Source organism: Panthera tigris, chromosome A2 (genome assembly GCF_018350195.1).
Source record: "Panthera tigris isolate Pti1 chromosome A2, P.tigris_Pti1_mat1.1, whole genome shotgun sequence".
Taxonomy (NCBI): domain Eukaryota; kingdom Metazoa; phylum Chordata; class Mammalia; order Carnivora; family Felidae; genus Panthera; species Panthera tigris.
Window position 1 is genome coordinate 97396574 of NC_056661.1, and position 24546 is coordinate 97421119.

The following is a 24546-nucleotide window of genomic DNA, read 5'->3' on the forward strand; positions in this document are numbered from 1 at the left end:
TTGTGTGGAGTATATCTGCATCTGGATTTAGGTAGCTGCCAAGATCCTACCTGGTTGTAAAATTCTTTGATTGTGTACTTTAGAAGCTAATTTTTCTTCTGAGTGAAACTAATTTCTATTTTTACTGAGTTTTAACTAAAGTTGTATGTTTCAGACTGATGAGTATGTCGTACGTATCTATAGATGTAGCTCAGGGGACCAATCCTGTTTTCATATGATGACAAAATCATTCTATGTAGACACACACACACACACGCACACACACACGCATGCATGCACACACATGCACACACACAAAGGCATTGTGAACTAAGCCCAGAAAACTTCAACTGAAGCACAGTATTAGTTTTTTGCTGAGCGTGAGGGTGATTTTTCCACTGAATAAACCCTCAACCAGATGTCTGAAAGAAGAGAATATGCAGTTGACTTTCTTATAACATATTCTTAGACTTAAAGCCAGAGTATTCTCATAACTAACATCTCTCAAACCTCTAGATCTTTATTATTTTGTTTGAGGATCAAGACTTCGGTAGTGTTTTAGTATTTAAGGTCAAAACTCACAAATGTTTTTTTGGTCAGTGATACCTTAACTGTAAAACCATGGTTTCTACACTGCTTGGCACATATATGCTTATTACATAAAAAACAAAACCAAACAAAAAACCAAACGAACATGATTGTGTTTTGCATTTAAGATTTATAAACACAAGGTCTTTTTGTTCTTTAGTGTTATCATTGCAAACATCAGTTACCGATATATAAATTAACACTGAAAGTGGTGTTAAAATACATTTAAAATAAATACAAAGCCAGGCAAACTTGCTTTTACAACAGTGTATTGGAAGACATGCTCGTTGATCATTCAAGATTTGGTAATGAGCGTTTTTAAAATAACACTTATTACTTCTCATTTATTTACCAAAGCTCTGTATTTTAAAAAAAAGTCCAGAAAAATATAAATAAAATAAAATAATTTATAATCCTAGTTCTCAGAAATTATTATGTCTACGCATATACACGTAACGGGGATCGTTCATATTCTGTGTACGTATACACACATGGTTTTTATCATCTTTTTACATACCATACATTTGAACATTTTTTGTGTAATTAAATAATCTTGTAGAGCATGATTGTTACGGTACATCTGTGAGGATCAGTGAGTTCCATCTTACGGATATACCATTATTTATTCATCCTTCTTTTGGACGTTTAGATTGCTTTTCATTTTTTTCCTTTTTAAGATAATACTGTGATTAATGTTTTACATAAATATTTCTGTGCATCTATGATTTCATTAGATTAATCCTTAGAATTTATTAGGTCAATCGACTCTAAAGTTTTCAAGATTTTTAACCTTCTGCTCTCCAGAAAGTTATGCCAGTTTACTTTCTCCACAGTATATTAGATTGATTAGGTTGATAGTTTGTCTATCCCATTGCCTGGTTTTAATTCCTTGTAAATGAAAAATGACTTATGTAATTTAGTTTCTTTATTTTCTTTAGCTACTATTAAGTTTGAACCTCCCCCCCCCCAGCAATTTATTGGCCTTTGCAGTTGTGGTGTTGTGTGTGTGTGTGTGTGTGTGTGTGTGTGTGTGTGTGTGTGTGGTGTTTATTCTATATAGGGGTGCTTCTTTTATACTTTGGTGTTTTTAATAATGCTTCCTTTACTTAAAGCACTGTGGCATGGGGGAAAGAGCATGAAGTTTTAATACAGCCAGACCTGTGCTGGGATTTCAGTTGTCACATATATATTTTCCATGTGTCTTTGGGCAGACTGTCATTTATGAGCTTGAAGTCCACTGATCTGCAAAGTAGAAACATTATTGGATTGAAATGAGACCCTTAACTCAGAAGAGTCCCTCAGTGGTAGCTACAGTTATCCTCATCTTATCTCCTTCTTATCACCTACGTGTCATTTTCTTTTTAGGTATTTTTGAGTGAAATTGAAGGAAAAGGCCCACCTCAGTCTGATGTTTGCTTATTAACAGAGTGGGTGGGTTCGTCTCATGGTTCATCTAATGGGCGCTGTTGAAATCTTCTTAATTCCTATGATAGCAGGCTCATTGATAGACATTTATGATATGTATACAGTGAGAGAGCCAGCAGTGGAACAGCATGCATTTTTGTTTGTTTCTTCCAAAGTGAAAGGGAGAGGCGCAAATCTCTAATTCAGCTCATTCTCTAATACAACTTTTGTCTACATTAGGTTGACTCACAAGAGGCAAACAGCAGTTTGAATATATCAAATTTAGGACACATGACATACACATTTACCTTCCCTGGGGCCAGTGTGGCAGGTGGAGAAGATGTGGGGACAGGTTTCGGCAGCCTTGAGTTCTAACACTGGATGGTTTGTGTTTTCTTGGCTTGGGAGAGGACAGGCACCAGCAGATGCAGCCTCTCATGGATAGACCACCGTGGCCAAAAGGCAGAACTGTGAAAGTGACTGCTGGAATTTATTCAGCAAATCTGCCGCAGGTGTGCAGCATTAGGGCCTTAACTGACCCCTTATCATTTAGAGACAGATGCTGCACTCAGGGCTACAAGGGGAGCAAACCACTTTTATATATTTACATATTTAAATCCACACACTTTAACCACCTGCCGGCCCCTCATTTCAACCAGAGAACTCAATATTAGACATTATTATATCTCTCAAATGATACATTTTCATAACCAGTAAAGCCAATTACCCTTGACTACCCTATTCCTACCAATAAACTTTTTATATTAGCATTTTGGAATACATTAAAAAAGTGTCAGTTCTACCAAATGACTTCTTTTGTCAGTCACACTACACTGACCAAAAAGGGAGCATTATAAAACTTCTTGCCAGGAGCTAACTGACCTTTAGAAAAGGAGGGTAGTGGTATTTTCTTGTATTATCTACAATAAGATACAATTAATTTTAATAATAAATACTCATTCTTCCACAATACGTGATCCCTGACGTAAGTAATCATGAAGACCATTTCATTACATCATCTCTTCTAGAAAGTAGCCTTGCAAACGATAATGCTAATAACTGGGTATTGTAACAGGTTTATTCAGCTAATGGATGACCACCAAAGAACATCCCAAACTGTGCATATGTGAAGTCTTGTTTAGTTTGTAGTTGTCTTATTTTAAAGCTTTTTATGATTGGGACTCCCTTTGTCTTTTGAAGGTCACTTCTCTTTGGCTCCAAAGCAGTTCCGATTTAAGCTATTATCCACATATAGATCACTGACATTATAAAAGACATTTTACTGTTAACAGTAGATGATATTGATTCTGATAAAGGTTTCACAGTGTATGCATACCTCAAAATATCATGTTAAATAGATGCAATCTTTATTTTGTTAATTATATCTCAGTAAAGCTGGATAAAAACCAAAAGAACAAAACCAAAACCAGTTGGTTACAGGAAGATGGACAAGCCTATACCACCTCTAAGGAGTTTATTTGAATAGAAAATGTGGTCACAGATAAATACAGTATATAACAGAATGTGATAAACTCTCTAGGAGAGACCCAAAATAGATGAAAGAATGCTTTGCAAACATATAACAAGATAGTAACTTAACAAGTTTTGCACGATAAGGTGAGTGAAAGGAAGTAGGGCAGGTAAAGGCTGGCCATGTAGGCTGGAGTCAGGTCTTGGAGAATTTTGATGTCTTTCTAAAACATTTGAACTTTATTCTTGAGGGAGTGGAGGACTTTGGGAGGCAAAAGAAATGCAAAATCACTCATTAATTCACCCTCTCTTTCCGTTCCCCACTGCAAACCTTTCTCCCAGGTCTGTTCCCGACCCATGGTGACATTATTAGAATCACACTTGAGAAATGGTACCTGAACTTATAGGAGAGCAGAATGCAGTAAATACATTACAGGGTAATTCATTATTAAGGATCTGAGCAGTCATGGAATAGGAAGGAGTGAGAACAAGAATCCTTTAAAAAATAGAATCAACAGGAGCTTTTGACTAATTTCAAGTGGGTGTGGGGTTAGGGGAGAGGAAGAAAAAGATATATTAATGACCAGTGCTTTTTCAAGCCCACCTGACCAAAAGGGTCCAGCTTTTGGGAGATTGCTGGCTGGAGGTGGAGAACAGAGGACACAACAGTTTTGCTTTGGGGCATTCTGAGTGTGAGGTGCTGTGAAGGCATCAGATTGGTCCGGGAGTGCGGACTATCGGTGTGGAATCAGGAGCCCAGGTAGCAGTGATTCCTATTCTCTGTCTACAGGGCATTCACCAATTTTTGACAAAATACTGCTTAACTTTGCTGGCCTCTTTTTTTTTTTTTTTTTGTATAGACAGTTTTGAGGTTATGGAGACAATTGATTTAAGAACCATTGTGGTTAACACAGTGTATACAATGCCATCATTTCTTTTTTTTATTATTAAAATTTTTTTTAATATTTATTTTTGAGAGACAGCGAAAGACAGACACAGAGCATGAGCAGGGGAAAAGCAGAGAGAGAGGGAGACACAGAATTCGAAGCAGGCTCCAATCGCTGAACTGTCAGCACAGAGCCTGATGTGGGACTCGAACCCACAAACCGTGAGATCATGACCTGAGCCAAAGTCGGAAGCTCAATCAGCTGAGCCACACAGGTGCCCCAGCCATCATTTCTATTACAAGATTCATGAGGTCAAAGTTAGTGTGATTCAAGGCTTAGTGACCCCCAGATTTGACCATGAATCCTATGGCAAAGGATTCCTATGGAAGCAATGGCAACTTTCACCTCAAACACACCAATATGACAGCACTGTCCCCGTGTTTTGAGAAAGATTACTGATTGTCTTGTTTCCTGTCACTCCTGTCCTTTACATTTTGTCTGTAAGGAAAGCATGAGATAGATACCATTTGTCGACTTAGTGTATGTTGACATTTTCAACATCAATCCAGAATCAGTAGATTACATTTGACTTCAGTTCTTGGAGAAGTCTAAATGCAACGAACAGTTTGTTTATAAGAAAGCAATGTCTTTCCTGCTTTGTGAGGTAACAGGATTAATTTCAGCATTGGATCACAGCTGCCCAGAATATAATAAAGTTCCTTTTTCATCTAGTCTTAGGTTTACAAGCTCAGCCTTGTACCGTATCATCAGTGTCCTTGTGTATATATGCATTCCCTAACAATTGGTTGTTTGTACTTCAGTGTTGTTTTGTTTTTCCACTTTTTCCACCATGTGATGTCTGGCCCCAGATTGCAGTGTAAATATTAAGCATATTTTACTCATGACCTTTATAAAAATTAAAAATTTCAGTTGGCCCTGTAGGTCTCAGATGGTGCTAGAACAGTTGGTGCTAGCTAAAACAGGTTTTTTGTTTGTTTGTTTGTTTGTTTGTTTAGCTCTATCAGCATTTGAACCTGTTTGAGGTTTTAGAAAATTGTACCACCTTTGTTTTTATCATTTTACCCCCAGTATATGGTGATAGACCCCAAGAATGGATTCTCTCTTCCAGAGACCAGCACACTATTTAAATGCAGGATTTAAATAGGCCTTTACCTTGCATGATCTGTTTGGCAAAGGTAGGTCTTTTATTGCTGTTGTCACTCATGTGCCTCTGGTGTCCCGGCTGACCTTGGTAGAGGAACTTCAGTTCTTGTTCCTTCTGAGACTGATGAAGCCTCTGTTGTTTTTGCTTCCCCGTCACTCTGCAAAGGCAGTGTGCCCATATCCCTGCCTTCCTTCCGTTGTAAGATCCACCGGCCATACCAGCAATGGCACTTTGGGGAAAGTCTCAGTACCTCCAGGGCCTCACCTGCCTCTAAGTCCCCCAAAGGGGTGAAGAGAGAGCTTCTAGCTCATCTCTCTCCTTCCAGCTCTGGCTGCCATTAATCCTCTTCATAAACTCCCATGCCCTTTCAGGGATGGAGCGTGTGGATTTTATTCACACAACTGACCATGTGCTACAAAGCTCTCCCTGCATACTCTTGTCCCATCTCTTACCAGGCATTTTCCACTCCAGCTTGGCCATATCCAATTACATCCTGTTCTACAATTCTGTTCTCTCTCATTCCTACCTTGTACCTGGTACTCTTTCTGCCATAATACCTTCTGCACACCTTCCCTCCTCCATTTGTTATTTGTTGATGCTAACTGCAGCTGGCCGAAGTGTGTGCTTTTAGGCTTTCTCTGAAATCCTTTATGCTTGCCTCTCCTCCTCTCCCCCAGGCAGGTGTAGATGTCTGTGGCATGTGCTCCCATAGTATCGGCGTCATCTCTCTGTTACACTCTTAGGCTGCTTATAGTCACAGGTCTGAGGCGAATAAGGTATCTCCAGTACTGACCACAGTGCTGACCTCGGTAAGAATTTGAAGTAATCAGTGGCTCAAAAGGAAAAGAAGTGTGAAGGGTAATTATTTCTGTTGTCATTATTCACGAGCTCAGTAGTTTGGCAAGTTTGTATTACCTGTTTTGACTTTTAGAATAGAATGTGAATTATATGGGAATTCTGTATCTCGATTCCATTTTTTAAAATTATTTTTAAAGTGTACTTTGTCTTTGATCTCTGAATCATTACCGTTTTATATCAAGACATGGCACACGCACATGTGTGTAGGTGTGTTTATTTGAAACTAAAAGTGTTAAATAATAACGCACACTCTACTTGTAATGAACACTGATGTTTTCTCTTCTTTCTTTTCTGTTTAGCTTTTCTCAGTGCAGTTCACAACCCATTAGATTGATTTCACAATAACTGCAGGACACAACACTTTGGAAGCCACTGCTCTAAATAACCATACTTTGCCTTGTGATGAAGACTTGAAGTATTTGGTGTCTCAGTCAGGGTTCGAGGAGAGAAATTCAACCAGTAGGAGATACATATTAAAGGATGATTGCCAGGAATTGACTTACGTGAATAGAAGGGTTGATATGCAAGTCTGAAATCTGTGGGGCTGGCCATCAAGACAGGATGGAGGGTAGAACTCTGCAGCAGACTGAAAGTGCTGTCTATATGCAGCATTGCTTTCTTAGAATTTCTTCATTTCTACTCTTAAGACCTTTCAACTGATTGAATCAGTCCCATCCAGATTAATCTCCCTAACTCAAAGCCAACTGATTTGGGACTTTAATCACATCTACAGAATACCTTACCGTGATATCTAGGTTAGCATTTGATTAAATAAATGGGGGCTGTAGCCTAGTCAAGTTGACACATCAAAGACCATCACATTTGGTGTGAGGAGTCTGGTCTTCAACACATTTTATCTAAGGAGTACAAATCAATTTTCATACACCACCCCTAGGATGCTGTACCTCACATTCCTTTCCTTTGCTACACTAAAGTGAACTTTTTTGAGATTTCTCACCTACTTGTTTGGCCTTAGGTAAGTCAGCCTCCTCAGTGTTTTTGAAACTTCTTCTATCATCTAGGTAAATGCAGTTTCTGGGAATTCTGTAGAGACCCATGTGTTAGGAGCCAGACTTTTAGTTTAAATTGGAAATATTAAAATTTTTTTTGGAGAGAGAGAGAGCACACAATCAGGGGAGGGACGGAGAGAGAGACACACACAGAATCTGAAGGTGGCTCCAGGCTCCGAGCTGTCAGCACAGAGCCCAACTGTGGGGCTCGAACTCACAAACTGCGAGATCATGACTTGAGCCAAAGTTGGATACTTAACTGACTGAGCCACCCAGGCGCCCCTTGAATTAGAGATGTTTAACCCATACTGTTACTTCTAATGATCTTCCAGGAGATCTTCCAGGGCCTTAAAAGGCCCTTATGCTCTGTCTCCAGGCAAAATCTTGGGCCTGGGGTGCTCTTCCCAAGGTTCCCAAATCCTTCAGGCTTAGTGTTTAGTTCTCATGAGACCTCATAGCCCTTTTTTTAGAGGTGCAGTCACCCTTGGGGGCTTCACATGGGGGTTGTAAATTTTTATACTTGGGGAACTTCTATATCCTAGGAAAGCCTGGCTTCCCAGCTAGCCTCAAGAGAAGCCCTCACACCCCTTTTGGTGTAGCCAACTTCCTCCTTTTCTCCCCTTTAACCTCACCACCCACACAAACTCTAGTACTCCCCTCCATTGGCTGTCCTGTTTAGACAGTTCAAAATAATCTCCTTCCATGGACCTTGAGAAACAGAGCTGGCACTGGTAAGGGTAGAAGAAGCGAATACCAACTGCTAAGACAAATGCTAGAACAGATCCTGACTTACTAACTCATCTTGTTGCTTCTGTACAAGAGTGTTAACTTGTGTGAATGAGAGAGAAGTCAGCTATTTATCTTAGGAGATTACCCCATTGCCCCCAAAAAAGGTGCCAGTTGGTGCTAATTAGTTCAGTTTTTCCGTGATGAAGACACCTGTCCAGTGGGAACTAGACCAAGGCTACCGATTTATGTCATGCTGGCCACCAGTTGTCAGTTTGTAAAACATATGTCTCCAATTTAAACTAAGTCTGGCTGAGCTGAAAGAGAACATTGCTAATTTCTCATGGATATGTTTAATTGTTTATAATAATTTGGAAAATACTGTGAAAAACATGAACATCAGTGGAGTCACCAAGTTTTCTGTTAAGCTGTTGACTGGAAAAACACACTAATTTGGGCTTCATTGTCTTAGAGTTTGTCCAGATTTAGAATGAGCTAAATTTATATTTATTTATGACAGAATTTCTCTCTGATTACTTCAATAGTATAAACTGTCTTTGCAAGGAGATATTAAAACTTTTCAAGTACTTAAACAGTACATATTTGCAGATAAATGATACTAATTATAATTCAGTTCTCTTTTCTCAAAGTGGAGAAATATGGGACCTTATAGTCTTTTTGTTTCATTGATAATTTGAGTATATGTAGCCTTAATAAAACTCTATCTATTTTGAAATATTTTATTAAAGATCTTCTTATATATAGCTTTATCTTTCCAAAGAGTCAGCCATAGCTATTCTAAATTTAAAGAGTTAACATCCTCCATATTTGGTTGTTGATTATCTCTAAGTATGAAGTTTTTGGTGCCACTGATGATAGAGAAATGTATATTTGATTTTATCATGGGTTTTATACACATTCTATGACTATGTCTAGGGATATGAAGATTTACAACACTACAAGAGATATAAAAAAACATTATCAATATATGATTGTCTTATCAGATATCAAAAGACTAGTTTGGGAGCCAGAGAGTTTTCTGTTTTAAAGGCTTTGTGATGGTTAATTTTATGTGTCAACTTGACTGGGTCACAGTGCCTAGATATCTGGGTCAAACATTCTATTGTCTCTGTGAGGGTGTTTTTGAATGGGATTAACATTTCAATTATTATGTGTGTTGAGTAAAGCAAATTGCCCTCTAGATTGGGCAGTCCAAGCCCATTGGTGAATGGGCTTCATCCAACCAGTTGAAGGCCTGAATAGTGAGACACTGACTTCCTCTGAGGAAGAGGTACTTTTGCCAGTGAGCTGCCTTCACACTTGAACTACAGCATCAACTTTACCCTGGTTCTCGAGCCTGCTGCCTTACCCTGAAGATTTTGGACTTGTGAGCCTCTATAATTGGGTGAGCCAATTCCTTAAAATAAATCTAGTTTAACACAAATACAAATATTATATGTATATGATACCATATATCATACACACACACACACATACACACCTAGACACACACACACATCCTGTTGGTTCTGTTTGTCTGGGGAACCCTGACAAATATAGGGTTCTTTGTGTCACCTTTTGAACTAGCCTACTCTGTACATATCATTATGTAGAGAATGCTTGTTTCTTCACTTCTTGTTATTTAGTTATCCATGAAAACACTTGGCTTACATTTAGTGAAATACACCTTTTGTTCTTATAGACTTTTCGTTAATTATCCTTATGTATACCACGTATATTGTTCTCTGAGCTTCAGATTTCTCATATAAAAATAGGAAAAGTAGGACTGTCTTACTCTTTCCTGCTTTGTTTACTGGATCAGTTGGTACAAGGGTTAAAGATAATTTGTGTTAAGTTTATGCTGTCTGTAGTTTACTTGCAATTACTTCAACATATGCATTGCAATATTTACGAGTGTAACTTTGTTTTAGCAGCCTTTAGTTATCATTCCAGGTATACTGATCACAAATCTTCACCCTAGGATTAGTTAGTATTTGAAAAACCCTAATGAGAAGTCTACTCTATAGACTTGGGCACTTTAAATCTACACAAGAAGGCTTATTAATGTTATTTATTAATGTTAAGGATGTTACAAGTAATTAGTGAAATGAATGATGTTGAAAATATATGGATTGGCCTTAGAAATATTTTGTGTTAATGGACTTTGACTTGGGCAAGGCAAGCAAGCTGGCAGCTTTTGGAGTAGCACCTAACGCCAGTACTCATGGGGCTCTATTTTCTGATATGTAGGATTCTGTTGAGTGGTCCTAACAGAAGGTTAGATAGACAATACTCTATCCCACTGTAGAGTATTGTCACAGCTGCTTTAGTACACCTTCATGCAGGTTACTTGTCAGAGAAGCTTGAGAACAGAAACCTGGGACTTTACTGTGTTTACAAGATAGAGCTCTTGGTCTGTTTTTTCACCTTCCTGGTCGTTAATGTATTTGTGTGCAGCAGAAAGCCCTCACCTATTTAGAATCTTTGGAGACTACCGGTGTTTGCCTCCAAATACCTGATAATTGTGAACTCCAGTTTGGCTTACATTACTTTGCAACAAAAACCTAACATACTCTGGCATGTACTAGGCAGTCAAGAAACAAGAATTCTCACTGTCATAAATCAATGAACTGCCTTCTGGGGGAAGAAAGGGAAAGCCGAGTTTGTATATTGCCCGAAAGCCATTAGGATGCTCCTTTCTGTAGATGGTTTGTCACCAAATTTGTTTTCAAAACTTTTATATGTGGATTATCTGCTCCATGCTTTCTTTTAGCTTCTATTTAGAGTCACTTTCGCTGAGGTGCTAAAATCATGTGAAGGTGAGTTCGAGTGCTGCTGAGGAAGCTGGTGATAAGTGGGGCCTGTTTGTGGAAGCATGTGAATGCTTGGCTGATTCTTGGGAGCATGCTGTGCCAAGCCCTCATCTGAAACGCAGTGTGCTAGAACCTGGAACGTTTTCCATCTTTGATGTGTCAGGAAGATGAAGCGGAACCCAGACAGCAGGTGGAACTGAGACCTTGTGGAAGCATTGCGGGAGATTCCTTCCAGTCAATATTTACATGAAATTCTGAATTTATTTTGACCTGCATTGATTAGAGAAAATGTGTCATAAGGAAATATTTTTTTTCTTATTGTTCAAAAAGTGTTGCTGTTGTTTTTGAAAAAGTGCTGTAGCTCAAACCACCAGAAATGTGAAAAAGAATGATCTTAGTTAAAATCTTACAATAAGCTAATTTTAACTTTATTTGTTTTTTATAGCCTTGGGTTACTGGGTCAGAAATGTCATTGCTAACTGTATTTGTGAACTTGTTACCCCTAAAAGCCTGCGTCTGCTGCAAAGCAAGGGATGGGGTCTTGTTTTGTTTCCTTTGATGAAGGAACAGAATATCACTTGTTGGCTCTGAAACAAGAAGTCAGACTTAAACATCCTTTTGTTTGCTTTTCTCAGTGAAATAACACAGGAACAATATGAAGGTGACTGAACTAAATATGTATAGTGGTGAACTATATATATAGAACTATACAGTATATATATGTAGTGATGGTATTGAAAATTAGGGCCCAAGGTGCTATTAGCCTTTAGAGTTTTTGGCATTCTAGTAATAATCATAGTTGGGTTCTTATTATTACTTGACTATCCATATTTTTGCAAAGCAGTTATGGTAATATAAATAGAAATGATAGAACCATTTTAAGAATATTGAAAGAATCAAGATCATATTGATGAAAGGGGAAGTATTTACCTAAGTCAACATCCTTTTATCTCTGAGGTTTTTCCTGGTCAAGGCAAACAAAGCCAGGCAAGTGAGGAGCCATTGTGTAGAGGTAGTGCCGTTGTTCTGGACCTAGGTAGGGATTTTGGCAGACCAATCTGTATAATAATATCCAAATAGTTATGTAGATTTTGGTTTCAGGGACATTAAGTATCATTGTGGATGAAATATTCAAAATGTAGTTATGAACAACAATGTGAGATGAGTGTGGGTATCTGGGGACGTAGTGTTACCTCTTACATTGCCCTGGGCAAGCTTTCCCTCCTCCACACTGGACCAGCAGGCATGGTTACATGGATTTTCTCATTTCATTTTCATAACTTTATGGGGTAGGTATACTTATAATAACAGCCATTTTGTAAATAAGGAAACTGAGACGAGCTACATAGCTAGAGAATTTAGGAAGTCTTTAAATTAGATTAAAATTGGGCTCATACCAATTGGGACTATATATATATATATATATATATATGTAGATAAAGATATGAATGTGGGTATAGATAGACATATATACAGTGTGCTTTTTTGTTTTAATAGCATGTATTTCAGAGCCTTTCATGTCAACAGAGATCTTTTTAACCTTGCATAAAGTTACATATTCATATGTATCATAATTCAGTAAGACATTTTCTTTATCAGTGGGCATTTAGGCAATTTCCACCTTTGGGCTATTACAGATAGTGCTGTAATGAACTTGCTTGCATGAACATCTTTGTACACATTTGCAAATATCTCTCTAAATACATAGATGTAGCATTATTAGGTCAAAGGATTTACATTTAAAATCTTGATAGTTGTTCTTAAATTATGTTTTTATCCCCCCCCTACTTTACAAGAGTATTCTTTTTCCTGTATTCTCGCAAACAGTAGACGTCACAGTCTTTTTTTTTAAACCATTCGTTTGGGCAAATTCCTGGTATTTCCTTGTTGTACTTGACGTTTGCTTAATTTTTAGTGAAGCTGAGTGACTTTACGTCATTTATTGAGCATTAATGTTTCTTTGTTGAATTCTAATTAAAATTTTCCCTACTTATACATGCAGTTGTTTGAGGTGGTAAAGCTCTTTGTATATTATGCATATTCATATTTCATCTTGATATTTGGCAGTCTTTCCTCCTAATATTTAACTTTTCTTATAATTTCATTATGGTATATTTGTTGTCTAGAAATTTTTAGCATTGAATTTTAATCAAATAGTTTATTCATTTCTTTTAAGATTTCTAGGATCTGTGGCTTTGTAGCAACATCCTAAGAGGATCTAGTCAATTAAACATTGTCCATATTTTCTTTAGCCCTTTTATAGTTTATAATTTTTTTTGTTCTTAACCACTTTAAATTTTACTTTTGTTATTGATATGAAATAGGATTTTTATCAGATAGATATTTCATTCTTTCCCTACTATTTATTGAATATATTACCCTAACTAATTTGAATAGAGAAGTAGAGGAGTAGAACAGAAGAGAATACAAAAATAGATCTACCTTGGGGCCAAAACTTCATTGCCTGAATAAATGAAGTTTTATTGTATGTTCGATGTCTCATAGGGTCTGTTTCCATCCTATTCTTCTTTTCAAGCAGCTTGTTAGTTTTTCCATGAAAAATGTGAGTGGGATTTTAATTTTGACTGCTCTGTATTCATAAATTAAGTTGGGACAAACTAACATTTATAGTAATTTAGGAGTGTAGATGCCTTTGCAATATTAAGAATTTTATCCAGGATATAGTATGCCATTACACATATTTAGGGTTTTTATATTTTTCAGTTAAATTTTATAGAGAAGGATATCCTTGCACATTTATAATTAGTAATTCCTTGGTATTTTATAGTTTCTGATCTTTTCTGTTATATTTTCTAAATTATTTTTTGTGTTTTTGTGTGTGTATTTTTTATTATGTTTCTTTAGTGAACTCTTTTTAGTCCTAATCATGTTTATGTTAAATCTTTTGGATTCTTCAAGTAAATGATAGCTTAATCTGTACGTAGTGAATTCTGGCTTTTCTTTTTCAGTTTATAGGTTTTTCCTATATACCCACATAATTTACCACACTATGAGTAAGTTGAAGATGAAAAGTGTCTTACATTATTTTTTTTCTACAGAATGAAATAGTGATATAGTCATAGGATTGCTAGATGCCTCAAAAATTATTTAAAATACCATTTTCCAATGTGGAGTCATACAGTTATTTATTTAGTTTCAGGATACCCCCAAATGAACTTTTTAAACCAGCTTGATTGAGGAAGAACAGTTGATAGCACAGTGTTTTGGGATCCTGAAAAATGTTAGGAACGTGTTAATTTATTTGAAACAGTTCTCCCATACTTATATTTTACACACACACACACACACACACACACACACACACACACACACACACTTACTTATTAACTTAATTACTATGTGGTAGCAAAATTGAGCCATGTTTCAGAATGGATATCATTTAAATCCAAGTTCTGCAATCATATATATATTCTTGGATCTTTAGCAGATTTTGAGAAGTAGCAAACATTAATGGAATAATTTCCAGTCATATCTGCCAGTAGTTTCCAGGACATGTAAGCTCCAGATCCAGGTAACTTTTTGTGTGTTGTTAAAGTTTGCTGCCCTAAGCATGTTCCATTGTAGTCCACTCAACTCTCTGTATTTCTAAAAATATAGATATAGATAAGGATTATTTTGTCTAGGATCTTATATTTGAAGTAAACAGTCTACATCTTCTACACTCGGATATATGAATCCTTGTTTATTCTTTAAGACTCAACCTAAAGGCACCTGGGTGTCTCAGTCGGTTAAGCGTCTGACTTCGGCTCAGGTCATGATCTCGTGGTTTGTGAGTTCGAGCTCCGCATCGGGCTCTGTGCTAACAGCTCAGAACCTGGAGCCTGCTTCAGATTCTGTGTCTCCTCCTCTCTCTGCCCCTCCCACGCTCATGCTCTGTCTCTCTCTGTCTCTCAATAATGAATAAACGTTAAAAAAAATTTAAAGAAAAGACTCAACGACTTAAATATTTTCCCTTTCATGAAATTCTTCCCTTTCTCAGGCAAATGAGAAAGATTACTTGGTATAAACTTCTGTTACATCATTTTTCACATTATATTATAGCTGTTTACTTTGATTTCTGTGTCCCCACTAACCTGTGAGTTCTCTAGGGTCCAGCACAGTGTTTGGTATAGAGCTGGCACTCAGTAAATTGTTGATGGATGCATAAAATGTGAATAAGCAATTACCAAAACTTATGAGGGAAGTGAAAGATCAAAAGGGCTGTCTAAGAGAATGTTATCAATCTGACAACTTACGAAAAAGATTAGAGGGTTCTGTGGAAGGGGCATAGGAAGCATAGTTTATGAAAAGATTAATAAAAAAGGTACAAACCCTGTAGTTTGGAAATATGCATTTTGATGCAGTGATGTTTATTATGGTGGAGAAATGTGGTAGAGACCAAACGAGTGGCACGAGGCCATGAAAACATGCTGAAAGTCGGGAAGAAAAACGGTATTCATTCTGGTACAAATATTATAAATGGCATGATTTTGATAAATTTAGACCATAGGAACCACGCATCTGCTTCTATATATACATGTATTTCTGGTTTATAGGTTACCATATATAGCATACAAGAGTTGCCAGTTTTCCAATAATATGAATGTAAAACACACCTGGACCAGCAAGGCCAACTTTCTAGGTGACATACTTGATTTCTTTCATCTCTGACCTTCTGTCCTGCTTTCTTTTTTGATTATGACTTTTTATGTATATTTATTAAAAAAAAACCTTCTCCTAGATTTTAAGCTTTTGGGGACATTACAGAGTTTTTTTCAGGTATAGTTTAGATGCTTAATAATTATTAAATTTAATTGAAAATGTCAGTTTTTATAATACATATTAATTAGATTGATGAACATACATTTCTTTCTTTTAGATATTCCTCAGTGAAGTAAGTGAAGGATAGTATACCTATTTTCAGTTACTTTTCAAATAGAGTAAATAAGGACAATCAAGTTTCTTATGGCTACATCTGAAGACCATATTTAGTAATCTTTCAGATGATTTAGGTGAGAAAGAAAGAGCTGGCAATATCCTAGTTCTCTGCAGCTCTCGAGCAGTATTTTGATAGTTGTTTCATTGAAAGGCTCAATGAGAATCTAATTTGGATGTACATTCAAGTAAAATAAGAGATGAAAATGAGAGCTTAACCTCGCTCAGCACAGTATAGAATAGAAGTTGGTTTCAGTGATTCTGTGATTGAAATATAATTATAGTAGTGACGTACCACAACATCGGTGCTTGTATAGGTCATAGCATGAAACGGGTTCGGTGTGGGTATTTGCTTAGGTAGCTTCAAGGTCCTTCACCATAGTTTCTTCAGGAACCAGCAGAGCCTTGCAGCTAATATGATATACTCTGATTCTATAAAAAGCAATGAATTTTGCTATTCAGATAATACATCTTGTGGCTATTGTTGCCTCCCACATTATTAAAGGTGGTAGAATGATATACATTTTAAAATGTAAGTTATTTTTATTCTAATTCAATTTTCCTTTTCTTAACATCTCATTGTACAGAACTTTTAACTTACCTGGTTTTCAGTACTTAGCAGGGCTTCTTAAAAAAATTAAGAAAGCCATCTTTTCTGGATTACCATCTTCTTGTGACCTCTTACTACAGGTTTTCAGCACATACTCCAATGAAGACTATGACAGGAGAAACGATGAAGTGGACCCCGTGGCTGCTTCTGCCGAGTATGAACTTGAAAAGCGTGTAGAAAAGCTGGAACTTTTCCCAGTGGAACTAGAAAAAGGTATATGAGCTCTACAATGTTTGTAATGTCATTATATTGCTATTTTAATAATACAGAAATGACTTTATTTTCCTCACCTGTAGCCCTTCTACCCCCAAGGGTTGGATAAAGTTTTAATTCTCATGGAAGATTTAATTTATTTATTAAATTTCAAAAGTAGTTGAGATGAGCTCTGTATAGTTGGTAGACTCCTTCTTCCCTCCCACTCCCAGCAGAAACCCATCTGCTTTAGTTGGCTGGAATGGTGACTAGTGTAGGGAGGTGTGGGTAGGGCCTCATGTTTGGTTGGTACCCTTAAAAGGGTGAGAGTCCAGAGGGAGTGGGTGGATGTGAGCGCTTGGGGTGGGTGGTTGTTTTGTTTTTGTTTTTGAGTTCTTGACGGAGGGAGAGCGGTCATGGTTGGACTCTGAATGTGGTAGATGGGAGAGTGTTGGACTTTCAGAGTATGGATTTTGGAATGAAGGCAGTGGAATCTTATCTCTGAAGGGAGAGGGCTAAGAGAGAGCAGGGAGAATGGGAGCCAAGGGGCTTCCTCCCAATTTCTCCTCTTGGAAACCCAGCCTGCCTGCGGTGGGAAGTGAGGACCCATGGCCCCAGAGACTGCCATGTCTATCCTCGTGTAATATGGGCACCCAGGAATGGAGGGGGACCCAGTGAACAGGGAGATAGCATATCTCAGAGAGTCTTGGAAAAAAGCAGAACAAACAGATGACAGCTTGAGTAACAAAATGAAGCAAATGAAAAACCAAATGAGGATATCAAGTATGGCTTTAAAAAAGACATTCTTAAGCAAAGCAACAACCAAAACGATTTTTGTTTTAGTTTATTTATTTATTTTGAGAGAGAGAGCAAGTAGGGGAGGGGGAGAGAATGAGAGAGGGAGAGAGAGAATCCCAAGCAGTCTTCACACTTCAGTGCAGAGCCTGATGAGGGGCTTAAACCCACGAACCGTGAGATCATGACCTGAGTCAAAATCAAGAGTCAGCTGCTTAACCTACTGAGCCACCCAGGCACCCCCAAAAACGATTTTAAAATTAAAAATTTCAGTGGAGGAATTGAAGAGGAAAAGATGGTATTGTTGAGACTCAAACTGGTAGCCTAGGTCAAGTGGAAGAAATAAACCAAACTAATTCTTAAAATGATAGAAAAAGGTCCATGAGAAATCACGAAGGAGACCCAACATGCATATTGTAGGTGACAGAAGGGGAAAAGAAGGGGATGCGAGATATATTAGACAAAACAAGGAAGAAATTTTCCTGAGCTCAAAAAAAACCTGAGCCTCCTATTTGGAAGGGCCTAACCAATTGATGAGCAGTGAGAGGACTTAAAAAACATCCCACGCTTAAGCGTGGCTAAATCCTCATCTTCTTTTTTTTTTCTTTTATATATACACATATGTATATATGTATATATATGTATATGTAATATAATTATATTATATATTATATTTTAATAATACATATTATTTAATACTTATTTAATATATAATTATTAAATATAAATATATAAATCTAAATATAAATATATGTTAAATATAAATATATAAATTAAATAATATATTATTTAATTTGTATATTTAATATAATATATATTAAATATATAATATATAATATGTATGTATATATATAATATATATATAATTTATTGTCGAATTGGTTTCTGTACAACACCCAGTGCTCATCCCAACAGGTGCCCTCCTCAATGCCCATCACCCACTTTCTCCTTTCCCCCATCCCCCATCAACCCTCGGTTTGTTCTCAGTATTTAAGAGTCTCTTATGGTTTGCCTCCTTCCCTCTCTGTAACTTTTTTCCCCCCCTTCCCCTCCCCCCTGGTCCTCTGTTGAGTTTCTCAGGATCCATATATGAGTGAAAACATATGGTATCTGTCTTTCTCTGCCTGACTTATTTCACTTAGCATAATGCTCTCCAGTTCCATCCACGTTGCTACAAATGGCCAGATTTCATTCTTTCTCATTGCCAAGTAGTATTCCATTGTATATATAAACCACATCTTCTTTATCCATTCGTCAATTGATGGACATTTAGGATCTTCCCATAATTTGGTTATTGTTGAAAGTGCTGCTATAAACATTGGGGTACAAGTGCCCCTATGCAATAGCACTCCTGTATCCCTTGGGTAAATTCCTAGCAGTGCTATTGCTGAGTCATAGGGATGCTACTGCTTAGCAGGGATGAAAAGAAACAAGGTGCAACTTGTAAACAGCAAAGGTCAGGGAAAAAGAGTTGAAAACTGTAACTATTAGGCATCAAATTATTTGCATTAAAAAAATGTAAAGAATACCTGTCATTGCACCAAACATGGCTGGCTAATTGTTCCCATTAAGAGACACTCTCATTTGAAGTTAACAAGGATGTAAGAGTGATACTTACATTTTTCATTCATTTACAAATGTAGAAACCAATCCTAGCTTATGGCCCATACAAAAATAGCTGGAACTGGCCGTGGGCCATTGTATTGCTTATGATATACCAAAAATGAGAACAATTCAAATATTCATTAATGATAGAAAAGAGTAAAATGAGGGAGCCTAAGTTCCATGCAGCAGTGTGTATGATTGTTACAAACATGAAATTGAAGTGGAGAAAAAGCAAATCACAGAAGAATCCATTCAGTGTAATTCCATTTATTTAAATGTCAGAGCGAGGAAAAATTAAACAGTGTGTTGTTTAGAGATACACAAATAAGTGGTTTTAAAAAGCAGTATTTAAAAAAGGAGGGAGTGAGGGGTGCCTGAGTGGCTCAGTTGGTTAAGTGTCCAACTCTTGATTTTGGTTCAGGTCATGATCCCTGGGTCATTGGATCAAGCCCTGTGTCGGGTTCCATGCTTGAGCATGGAGCCTGCTTGAGATTCTCTCTCTCTCCCTTTGGTCCTCTCCCCGACTCATTCTCTTTCTCTATAAAATAAATAAAAATATAAAAATAAAAAAGGAGGGAATGATTGACACAATATTTAGGGTAATGCTTACCGAGGGAAGAGTTATGATATGAGGGAGGGGTGCATAGTGGGCTTTTTGTGTGTTGGTAATATTCTGTGTCTTTGTTAGTACGTGGACATTTGTTTTATTTTCTTCTTTAAACACAACGTTTTGTAGATAAATGTTTTCATAAACTCTCATTGTGTTTTTCATAATAAAAGTTAAATTAAGAAAAATCAAGCTAGAAGAGAACCAAATGAAGTACAATTATTTTTAATTTTTTGAGCAGCCTCCATACTGGTTCCTGAAGTGGCTGCACCAGTTTGCATTCCCAGTAACAGCACACAAGTGTTCCTTTTACACTGCATCCTTGTCAACACCTGTTATCTCTGGATTTTTGGCTGATAGCCATTCTAACATTCTAATAAGGTGGTTTCTCATTGTGGTCTTGATTTGCATTTCCCTGATGATTAGTGATGAGCACCTTTTGATGTACCTGATGGCCATTTGTATGTCTTCTTTGGAAAAGTGTCCATTCACTTCTTCCGCCTCTTTTTAATTGGATTTTTTTTTTTTGCTGTTAAGTTGCATGAGTTCTTTATATATTTTAGATATTAACCCCTTATCAAATATTTCCCCCCATTCTGCAGGCTGTCTTTCATTCTGTTAATGGTTTCCTTTGCTGTGCAGAAGCTTTTAGTTTGATGTAGTCCCACTTACTTATTTTTGCTTTTGGTGTCAAATCCAAAAAGTCATTGCCAAGACTGATGTTAAGGAAGTTACCTGCTATCTTTTCTTCTAGGTGTTTTATGGTTTCAAGTCTTAAATGTAAGTCTTTAATCCATTTTTGAGTTGATTTTTGCATATAATATAAGATAGGGGTCCATTCTCTTATATGTGGTTGCCCAGTTTTCCCAGCACCATTTTTTGGAGTGGCTTTCCTTTCCCCATGGCATATTCTTGGCTTCTTTGTCATAAATTAATTGACCAAATATGCATAGGTTTATTTCAGGGCTCTCTATTCTGTTCCATGGATCTATGTGTCTTTTTTAAATGGCCGTACCATACTGTTTTGACCGCTAATGCTTTGAAATATAGTTTAAAACCAGCTTTGTTCTTACTCAAGTTTTCTTTAACTATTTGGAATTTTTGGTGGTGCCATACAAATTTTACAATTGTTTGTTCTATTTCTGTGAAAAATGTCACTGGAATTTTGATAGAGATTGCATTGAATTTGTAGATTGCTTTGGGTAGTATGGACATTTTAGCAATATTAATTCTTTGAATCCTGACTATGGACAATCTTTCCATTTATTTGTGTCTTCAGTTTCTTTCATCAATGTCTTATAGCTTTCAGTGTCTAGATCTTTCACCTCCTTAGTTAAGTTTATTTGTAAGTATTTAATTCTTTTTGCTGCAATTGTAAATGGAATTATTTTTTTAATCGCTCTTTCTGATAGTTCATTGTTAGTGTATAAATACCTAAATATGATATAAACTATAGATCATAATACCAACAGAGAATTATACTTTTAAATTCAAGAAACTCTTAAAAAATAAATAAATTGAGGAAACACAAAAAATATGACAGTTAAAGTTGGAATGCTCTTTAAATGTAGTAATTAGTATAAACAATAGAAAACAAAAGATGATAAGTAATGTTTTGCTTATATATTTATATTATATATAATTATATAAAAATGAAAACTAAATGTAATGAAAAGCCAAACTGATTCTAATTTTAACATGTTAGAATTGATAATATTATATGTAAGAGGAGGTCAGGTGCCACATACATGTAAAAAAAATTAATAGTTTTTTCTTTATATTTACATTAAGAACATAAATATGAAAATGGGAACATTTCATTTACAATAGCATAAAAACAACAAAGTACTTATTAATCACTAAGGAAAAAGTATTTATCTGTTGAAAATCCATCTTTTTGAAAGATATAAGATGTAAGCAAATAGAAGGATATACCATATTCTTGGATTTTTGAAAAGATCAGTATGGAAAAGTCTCTCCTATTCTGCACCTCTGATACCTATAAATTAATATATAAATTTAATGCAGTTCAAGTTGGATTGAACTTGAGTTGGATTGAAAGTTGGATTGAAAGAGGATTGCATAATGTAAAACTAAATTTTATATGGGAAAATACAGACCTAAGGGAAGTATGAAAAAGAATGTGACAGGTTTTAATTTCTTAAATATCTGAATATAATGTAAAGCCTCTATAATCAGAACAAATCGTATTCATATAGCAATTGATCAGTGGAACAAAATAGAAAATCCAGAGAAAAATGTTAGTATGCATGAGAATTTAATACATGACATGTATGATTTGCTAATATGCCATTGAGGCCTGCGCAGGTCCCAACCTGTCTGTGGTTTGGGGTTGCTATCTGCCTCATAAAGCAAAGTAGAGGATTTGTCGTCTGGGAAGACAAAGTCGTCTTCTCTGGAAAAGCCTCCTACATAGTTGGCTTTGGCTTTGGCCTCTTCCGGGAATAGGGAAAGCAGGGATTGAGGCCTTATGAGTCTGGGTTTTCAACTGAGGTAGAGAGAAAAGACAGTGTTTATAACTAGACAGTCCAGAGTTGGGTATAGTTACCTCCAGGACTCGTTGTTGTTAGCCCAGCCTAGTCATTATGACATGATAGAAGTGGATTTCTTAACAATAAAATAGGGGCATCTAGATGGCTCCACTGGTTAAGCATCCAACTTTTGATTTTGGCTCAAGTCATGATCTCATGGTTGTGAGACTCAGCCCCATGTCGGGCTCTGCCCTGAGCGTGGAGCCTGCTTGAGATTCTGTCTCTCTCTCTCCCTCTGTCCTTCCTCTGCTTGTGCTCTCTCTCTCTCAAAAGAAGAGAAAATCAATAAAATAATAATAATACAGTTAAAAAACAGCATAGGGTGTTTTACAAATGGTTCTGGCATAACTGAACATCTGAATGGAAGAATATAAAGTTGGGCACCTTCGTTTTCATTATATAAAAATAACTCTATATGAGTTAATTAGATATTAAAAATGAAGTAATAAGGATTTTGACAAAAACTTAAAATGTAATGCTTTCTTCAATTGCAAAAATACCTGCTTTCTTCTATTGCAAAAATCATGTAGGCATGTGGATGGAAAGGCTTAACCAAAAGAGGATCCAATCAAATCATCCAAAATTTTAAGCTTTTAAAGGCAATATTGTCAAACAGAGGCAATAGATAAGTGATGAGTGTGAGGGGGGAAATCTTCATTGTAGATGACATGGAGTTAATATGTATAATATGCTAAGAACCTTTGCAAATTATCAGAAAAGAAAGATAAGGAAAACTCAGTAGAAAAATTGGCAGTTTAGCAAAAAAAACATCTAATGACCCATGCTCCCATGAATATGAGCTGAAATTTCATGAGCAATGAGCGGAATGCTAAGGCAACATGAGCTTCTTTCCTGAGAGAAAAAAAAAAGCTCTGAGCTCCAGAGTATGGTGCCGGCGTCTTCCATGGAGACACATCCTCACAGTCTTTTCCATCTTTTCTCGGCTGCTTTGCCTGCTTACTTAGTGCTCTGCCTGTCCCTCTGCAGAGGAAGACCAGGTGGCTGCTGGGTTCTTGACAGCGACAGGAATTAGTGGCCTTCCAAGAATGTGGCTCTGGACTTGACCTATGCTTGACACATCTCCCAGAGAGCCGTACAGGGATGAAATCAGTCATCTGGTCGCTGTGGGTTGATTGTATTCTTCGTTTAATTGTGTTTGAGTTATCATCTTGTCTTTCGGGTAGTCTGCACTGGAATTGAGGGTGGCTCAAGCTATTACCGCTTTTTCTACTATTGGGTTTACAGCTCTGCAAATCTGCGTAATTTTCCAGTGACAGCAACAAGGGCTGCTAAGGCAGGAAGATAATTTTACGAAAGCCTGAGTTCAGGCAGGGAAAATGCACTTAAAAACTAAGAAATCACTTTCATGCAGGATAGTGGCAGGAAGGAGCTGCTTAATGGCGTGATGGCACAGAGAATCTACATTTGAAAGGAGCTCTTTGAATGTACTGAGCATGGGAAAGTTTCACTTACAGCTCAACATTGGCTTGACAGTGTGATAATTCACAATGAAAAGAAACTCCTATAAATATAGTGAATGTGAGCAAGAATTTGGCTAAATGCTTAATATGTAGCAGCTTTCATATATGAGAGGAACTCTATGTATGGCATCATTTAATGTGGATGAGTCTACAGTGATCGGCTCTTAAAGCAAGAGCAGATGCTCTGGGGAGAAAATCTTGCATGTGTGTAAACACTGTGGGAAGGCTTTGGGTCACCATTCAGCCTCTCACCAACATGAACAAATTCCCACTGTAGCAAACCCCGTGAGTATGATGGATGTGAGCAAGAATTCAGCTGTGCAGCTCACCTTCATACACACAGGAGAATTCCTGTGGGCGAGAAGAAACTTTGTCCACGTGACTAGTGAGGAAGGGCCTGTAGTATGGATGTAAGTTTCTCTTTCACGAAAAAACTCATTCTGGGGAGAGCACCTAAAGCTGTAATGGATGTAGGAAAATTTTTAACCAGAGGCAGCCTCTGGATGAACTTGAGTATCTGTACCAGAGACATGACAAGAATAAAACCAGAATGGGAAATCACGTGTGGGCAAACATTCTAAACATAAGGGCTGAAGGAACGTCTACGGTGATTACTTGCGCACTAGTCACCACTGAAGCTCTACACTGGAGAGGTACCTGTGCCTCTAACCAACGTGGAAGTACCTTCATGTGGGGGTCACATCAAAGAGTTCCTCCAGGGAGAACTCTCTATGAATCTTTCTTTAGCACACAACTGAGTAAACAAATCACACTTGTGCTGAGTGGCATGGTTTTGAAAAATGTAGAATAAAGATTAGGATTACTAATTGTACTTAGGAACACTTAAAGCAGAAGTCGGTGTCAAGGAG

At 37.0% G+C, this 24546-nt stretch overlaps 1 protein-coding gene across 11 annotated transcripts in view; it reads left to right on the top strand.

Annotated features, from left to right (window-relative positions):
• Positions 1–24546, top strand: part of PPP1R9A (protein phosphatase 1 regulatory subunit 9A) — a 323173-nt gene that overhangs the window by 149304 nt on the left and 149323 nt on the right. For all 11 annotated transcript variants that reach the window (XM_042966701.1, XM_042966692.1, XM_042966687.1 and 8 more), the window contains one exon: positions 16526–16658. In XM_042966701.1, the coding sequence (XP_042822635.1) occupies positions 16526–16658 (133 nt within the window). The remainder of the gene's footprint in view (positions 1–16525; positions 16659–24546) is intronic.